The sequence below is a fragment of the Argentina silus genome (genome assembly GCF_951799395.1).
Source record: "Argentina silus genome assembly, chromosome: 9".
In the NCBI taxonomy this organism is placed as follows: domain Eukaryota; kingdom Metazoa; phylum Chordata; class Actinopteri; order Argentiniformes; family Argentinidae; genus Argentina; species Argentina silus.
Genome location: NC_139663.1, coordinates 23,680,335 through 23,687,834, shown reverse-complemented (window position 1 = coordinate 23,687,834; position 7,500 = coordinate 23,680,335). Strand labels below are relative to the sequence as shown.

Below are 7,500 nucleotides of genomic sequence, written 5' to 3'. Positions count from 1 at the left end.
TGGGAGCTGGTCATGGTGCTTCAGATGTGGTGTGTGTGTGTGTGTGTGTGTGTGTGTGTGTGTGTAGGGTAGGGTGGGGGCAGTGAGAGCCTGAGGGGAGGAGGAGGGGGAGGAGGAGGAGGAGGAGGAGGAGGAGGGGGAGTCAGTCAGCAGCACTCAGCTGATTATCAGAACACTCAAGGCATTGTGGGATGCCTCCCTCCCTCCCTCCCTGCCTGGGAGACTGAAGAAGAGGGGGAGGAGGGAAGGAGGAGGGAGGAAGGGAGGGTTCAACAGACAGGGAGGAGAGGAGGAGGGGATGGGAGGAGAGAGTTGGAAGAAGGAGGAAGAGTGGACGGACGGAGGGAGGGATGGATGGATGGATGAACACTTGACAGGAAGAAGAGAGATGCAGCTCTTCCGCCCCCTGGTGGAGATGGCAGGAACACCTGGTCACTCAGGTAGAATCCCTGAATCTATTTGATTCATTTCAGTTCAGTCAACTTGAAACTATTTAATTTTATTCAGTTCAGTAAACTTTCATTTCATTCTATTGAGTTCAGTAGATCTGAATCATCTGGGTCATTATTACTGACATGGAACAGATCAGAGAACAGAATACACTTGATAAACAACTTAGTAAGGCAGAATACAGTAACACAGCAGAATACATCATAATACAGTAAAATACAGTAATGCAATGTCAATGACCATAGTGTCCATAGTGTAAATACACTCCTTCATCTGCCTATGGAGCATTATTAGACAAGCAGAGGACTCCTTCATCTGCCTATGGAGCATTATTAGACAAGCAGAGGACTCCTTCATCTGCCTATGGAGCATTATTAGACAAGCAGAGGACTCCTTCATCTGCCTATGGAGCATTATTAGACAAGCAGAGGACTCCTTCATCTGCCTATGGAGCATTATTAGACAAGCAGAGGTTTAAAGGAGTAGTGGATAGCCAGGCCTAGTTAAAGGGGAGGTGGATAGCCAGGCCTAGTTAAAGGGGAGGTGGATAGCCAGGCCTAGTTAAAGGGGAGGTGGATAGCCAGGCCTAGTTAAAGGGGAGGTGGATAGCCAGGCCTGCAGGTGGGCCTTGGTCTCACAGCAGCACAGAGAGCTCCAGCCTCTTCCTCAGTCTGGACTTGACCTCCGGCAGCTGCTTGGCCATCTTCTCTTTGATCTTCTCCTCCTTGTTGCTGACCTGGTCATTGACCTCAGTGAGGATGGTCAGGAGGTCATCTCCCCTGGCAACGACAGACAGCAGAAATGCTCAACTCTGATCATACAAATACATGGTACAAACAAACAACTCTACTTCTGACTGAATATTCAGCCACCTGAATATGAAATATATGAAATGACTCACCTGAGGCAGCCATGTTGCAGCTGGTGGCACAAAGACTGGATGAACCAAGTCCCCTCCTTTGGGACTCTGTAGGCAGATTGGTCCTTGACGGTGGCCATGGCAAGCAGGAAATCAGAATCCTCTGTGATGTCATAAAGCGGCGCTGTCATGGTGGCGTCCTCCTCCTGCGCCGTTCCTGGAGCAGAACCGTCTGAGCAGAGCGGCTGGCGTGAGGCCCCAGCTGCCAGCCCCCTCCTCTTCCTCGCCTCCTCCTCAGGATCTGTCCGACACGCCTGGATGAAGAACACTTTGGGCTTGTTGGCGAGGGCGGGGCAGTTGGGGCCGTTGAAGGGCAAGAGGAGATCATTGGTGGAGAGGATCTGTCCGTCAGTGCCAAGGACTCCCCTCTTCTGTCCGTGACTCAGAACACAGCAGACGAAGGCGTCTCCATGATGGACGATCCCGCCAAGCTCAGAGAACCGCCTGCGTTCGCCGGCCCACTCCAGCACACGACACTCCTGCAGCTCAGGTACCTGCTCCAGCTTGGAGAAGAGCTTCAGCACTCGCTGCATCTCCTCCTTAGTCTTGTCCTGACACATCACCACCCAGAAACCCAGCCAGCTGAACACCCTCGCCAGAGAGCCTGAGGAGGCAACACACTCAACACTCAACACACATCACCACCCAGAAACCCAGCCAGCTGAACACCCTCGCCAGAGAGCCTGAGGAGGCAACACACTCAACACTCAACACACATCACCACCCAGAAACCCAGCCAGCTGAACACCCTCGCCAGAGAGCCTGAGGAGGCAACACACTCAACACTCAACACACATCACCACCCAGAAACCCAGCCAGCTGAACACCCTCGCCAGAGAGCCTGAGGAGGCAACACACTCAACACTCAACACACATCACCACCCAGAAACCCAGCCAGCTGAACACCCTCGCCAGAGAGCCTGAGGAGGCAACACACTCAACACCACCCAGAAACCCAGCCAGCTGAACACCCTCGCCAGAGACCCTGAGGAGGCAACACACTCAACACTCACAACACTCACAACACACTCAACACACTCAACACACTCAACACACTCAACACACTCAACAGCTATGAAGGTCTGGACATCACAAACTGTAGAATGTAAACATTATGGAGACAGACGTCACCGTTATGATTGCTAAAGTAAATGGAAGCGGTAGATAATGAAGGGTAAATATGTTTTGGCCCAAGGTTTACTAAGCTTATCTACCTCACTGACTCTTTTTTTTACTAGCGATCATAACGATGATGTCTGTCTCCATAAATTAGGAGTGTCTCCAGTTTTGTTTACATTCTGCAGTTTGTGACGTATGGACTTTCATAGCGTATGAGAACACATAAAACACACTGCTCACCTTGGTGCAGATGAACGGTCTGACATTAAATAAATACATTTTATAGAAGCTGCTAAGAATACCTAAAAAATACCTGCATCAATGTCAGAGCCTACTCTGTCTCTCAGCTCTGTTGGTGTGAAGTGTACGTTGTTGATGATCAGACACACACCTCGGGGTGAGCTGCTCATATCATACTTCTTGACCTGCAGAAAGTGGACACAACATTTCAGTCAAAATGTGTTTTGTTTAAACATGTATGTTCTGAGGAGTTTTGCAGTTTGAGTTAGAGGATGCTACCATTACCTATCTTCCGCCGTAGATTGAAGACCCATCTCTTCAGGCTACATCTTAACTGTCCCTCCTAAAGACCTCTTCACCCCCACTACCCCCCTGTACTAACCCTAACCATAAAGACCTCTTCACCCCCACTACCCCCCTGTACTAACCCTAACCATAAAGACCTCTTCACCCCCACTACCCCCCTGTACTAACCCTAACCCTAGAGACCTCTTCACCCTCACTACCCCCTGTACAAGTTTCTAGCATTGTGACCACGCACGCACACACACACACACACACGTACAACCACACATGCACGCACACACACACACACACACACACACATACATACACACACACGCACAGAGAAAGAGAAACACCATTTAGAAACACAAAGACAGGGTTTATTTATTCATATTCAACATTATTCTCTTCATCCAATGATCTGACATCATCAAAACAGATTTAGTTTGTTTTCTCTACAGCTGATTGTGTTACAAGTTGTGAGTGCAGGAGAGAGAGAGAGAGAGAGACAGACAGAGAGAGAGACAGACAGAGAGAGAGACAGGTCCTACCATAGATTACTTTATCTTATGATGACTGATGGATAGATGATTCACTTACTTAAACAAATGTATTTGTTCTAAGTCGCTTTGGATAAAGGCGTCTGCTAAATGCCATGAATGTAAATGTAAGGATGCATCACCACTTTGTGCAGGTGCAGCTCCCTCTCTGCCTTCTTGATGATCCGTAGAGCGTCTTCAGGCAGACACTTCTGCAGCAACCGCAACACCTCCTTCCCAACCTCCAGCTGGACATCATCAGCCTTTACAGATGCTTTCACTGGTCAAAGCAGGACAGGAATACAAACACCCAACAGTAAAATGGTGAAAAGGTTCAATTTTAAAGACATAGACATGTTAGTTCAGCCAGGTCTCAATACTCGACCCAGTGGAGATTATGCTACTTGATTCCAATCCAGATAAAACCTCAACTGTATATAAACCTCTATCTAAACCTCTATATTAAACTCTATCTAAATCTCTATCTACACCTCCATATAAAACTCTATCTAAAAATCTATCTAAACCTCTACCTTGTTCCTGGACAGAAGCCTTCAACTCCTCAGCTAGATAGACACGTCTGATCCTCCTGAGGATCTCGGCTGTGATCTCCACAGCAGCCTGTGGTCCGTAGGACTTCACCATACAGTCCACCGTGTCACTCTTGGTAGCGTTCTCCAGTCTCCTGCGTCTGATGGGCCGGAAGCCGTGCACCATGTCCTGGGACAGGTACCACTGGAACCTCCTCAAATCCACCTGGCCCATCTTCTCCAGGGTCCACATCAGCAGCTCTCTAACACCCTGCCTCTCCATTGGCTGCTCTCCAGCAACCTGCCTCTCCATTGGCTGCTCTCTAAGACGCTGATTGAAGCTCGGGCGATGCAGCCGTGCTCGAACCTGCCGTGCGACAATGCAGCGACCCGGGGAAGAAGAGAGGGAAGGACGTCATGACCACACCTGCTGTCTTTACACACCTGCTGTCTTTACACACCTGCTGTCTTTACACCTGCTGTCTTTACACACCTGCTGTCTTTACACCTGCTGTCTTTACACACCTGCTGTCTTTACACACCTGCTGTCTTTACACACCTGCTGTCTTTACACCTGCTGTCTTTACACCTGCTGTCTTTACACCTGCTGTCTTTACACACCTGCTGTCTTTACACACCTGCTGTCTTTACACCTGCTGTCTTTACACACCTGCTGTCTTTACACCTGCTGTCTTTACACACCTGCTGTCTTTACACCTGCTGTCTTTACACACCTGCTGTCTTTACACCTGCTGTCTTTACACACCTGCTGTCTTTACACACCTGCTGTCTTTACACGCTTCACTGATTTCCAACAATGAGTTGAAACGTGACTTTTGAATCGTAATATTTCTTTTTTTTTAAATGATACTTGTTTACCGAAAATCTAAACAATGAAGACTGCATAATAACACCATCACAAAGAAAAAAATGGGTTCTTCCAGACTGTCTTACCTGGAGCTTTCACCTGAACTAGAGGGCGGAGGATGAAGCAGAGGGGAGATTACTTCCTGTACTGTAAACAGATGAGTGAGGGGGAGGGGCAACAGGTAGTCAGGACCTGACACACACACACACACACACACACACACACACACAGAGGTGTAGTAAAGAGTTCCTGTACTCTACTGTGTAGAGAGGTCATTGTGTGGGTGAATTCCTGTACTATAAAAAGATAAGCGTGTGTGTGTGTGTGTGTGTGTGTGTGTGTGTGTGTGGGTGGGGCGGCAGGTCAGGGCTAGTTGTGGTAACCGGTGGAACCTGTTCAGTCAGGACACACACACACACACACACACACACACACACACACATAACTTTACACTTAAACTTTGCAGAACACACTGCTTTGGTAATGAACAGAGAAAGTTGCAGTAAATCCTGTCTGCTGCAGTAGGGTGGACAGTAGTAGGGTAGACAGTAGTAGGGTAGGTCTGTAGTAGGGTAGGTCTGTCGTAGGGTAGGCAGTAGTAGGGTAGGTCTGTAGTAGGGTAGGTCTGTAGTAGGGTAGGCAGTAGTAGGGTAGGTCTGTAGTAGGGTAGGCAGTAGTAGGGTAGGTCTGTAGTAGGGTAGGTCTGTAGTAGTAGGGTACGTCTGTAGTAGGGTAGGTCTGCAGTAGTATGGTAGGTCTGTAGTAGGGTAGGTCTGCAGTAGGGTAGGTCTGCAGTAGTAGGGTAGATCTGTAGTAGGGTAGGTCTGCAGTAGTAGGGTAGGTCTGCAGTAGGGTAGGTCTGTAGTAGTAGGGTAGATCTGTAGTAGGGTAGGTCGGTAGTAGGGTAGGTCTGTAGTAGGGTAGGTCTGCAGTAGGGTAGGTCTGTAGTAGGGTAGGTCTGCAGTAGGGTAGGTCTGCAGTAGTAGGGTGGTCTGTAGTAGGGTAGGTCTGCAGTAGTATGGTAGGTCTGTAGTAGGGTAGGTCTGCAGTAGGGTAGGTCTGCAGTAGTAGGGTAGATCTGTAGTAGGGTAGGTCTGCAGTAGTATGGTAGGTCTGCAGTAGGGTAGGTCTGCAGTAGTAGGGTAGATCTGTAGTAGGGTAGGTCTGCAGTAGGGTAGGTCTGTAGTAGGGTAGGTCTGCAGTAGTAGGGTAGGTCTGTAGTAGGGTAGGTCTGCAGTAGTATGGTAGGTCTGTAGTAGGGTAGGTCTGCAGTAGGGTAGGTCTGCAGTAGTAGGGTAGATCTGTAGTAGGGTAGGTCTGCAGTAGGGTAGGTCTGTAGTAGTAGGGTAGGTCTGTAGTAGGGTGGTCTGTAGTAGGGTAGGTCTGCAGTAGTAGGGTAGGTCTGCAGTAGTAGGGTAGGTCTGCAGTAGGGTAGGTCTGTAGTAGTAGGGTAGGTCTGTAGTAGTAGGGTAGGTCTGTAGTAGGGTGGTCTGTAGTAGGGTAGGTCTGCAGTAGTAGGGTAGGTCTGCAGTAGTAGGGTAGGTCTGCAGTAGGGTAGGTCTGCAGTAGGGTAGGTCTGTAGTAGTAGGGTAGGTCTGTAGTAGGGTAGGTCTGCAGTAGTAGGGTAGGTCTGCAGTAGTAGGGTAGGTCTGCAGTAGGCCCACTGTGTTGAAGCTGTCACGAGAGACAAGGACTTTTATCTTTACACCAGCTTAACAAAGTAGGAATTCATTTCAGCAACACATCTAATATGACATCATATCAACACTAATAGAACTAAATAGTCTGAAGATCTTCTACCTTAGGTGTGTGTGTGTGTGTGTGTGTGTGTGTGTTCACCCCTGGAAATAAATAGATTCACCTTTCTACTGCCATGAAGTGTTTGTGTTTATGGGTGTGTGTGTATGTTTGTGTGTGTGTATGTTTGTGTGTGTATGTTTGTGTGTGTGTGTGTGTGTGTGTGTGTTGTACTATTTATTGTTTCAAGATTTCATAAACTAAATATTTCTTTCAGGGGATCTCATTCCCTGATTGCTGCCATGTAAACAGTCATTCCAACCATTAGGAAGCTTTCAGAGTTTCATACTGGACCTTTCAGGGAAATACAGTTAAACTAAAGCTACTTTACTGTCAGATGAACCGTCCCTACGACAGGTGAGACTGAAACACTGAGAAACAGGTGAGACTGAAACACTGAGAAACAGGTGAGACTGAAACACTGAGAAACAGGTGAGACTGAAACACTGAGAAACAGGTGAGACTGTCGAGGGCCATGAAGCTCTCACATCCACACAACAGCAGCTGGACTGGACTCAATTTATTCAAAAGATGTGTGCACACACGCACGCACGCACACACACACACACACACACACACACACACACGTACAACCACACATGCACGCACACACACACACACACACACACACATACATACACACACACGCACAGAGAAAGAGAAACACCATTTAGAAACACAAAGACAGGGTTTATTTATTCATATTCAACATTATTCTCTTCATCCAATGATCTGACATCATCAAAACAGATT

The 7,500-nt window shown here is 48.1% G+C and overlaps 1 protein-coding gene across 2 annotated transcripts; it reads right to left on the bottom strand.

The window, feature by feature from the left end:
* Window positions 1-492: 492 nt before the first annotated feature.
* Window positions 493-5,068, bottom strand: LOC310809123 (caspase-8-like). 2 transcript variants are annotated; one of them, XM_083676281.1, is made up of 6 exons: window positions 5,037-5,068; window positions 4,086-4,449; window positions 3,696-3,832; window positions 2,802-2,913; window positions 1,352-1,973; window positions 493-1,229 (listed from the first exon to the last, which is right to left on the bottom strand). In XM_083676281.1, the coding sequence occupies exons 2-6, from the start codon at window positions 4,393-4,395 to the stop codon at window positions 1,085-1,087; spliced, it is 1,326 nt and encodes a 441-aa protein (XP_083532407.1). In that variant the 5' UTR covers window positions 4,396-4,449; window positions 5,037-5,068; the 3' UTR covers window positions 493-1,084. The 2 variants fall into 2 exon arrangements, with proteins under 2 accessions (XP_083532407.1, XP_083532408.1); XM_083676282.1 differs by lacking the exon at window positions 5,037-5,068 and adding an exon at window positions 4,866-4,886.
* Window positions 5,069-7,500: the final 2,432 nt, after the last annotated feature.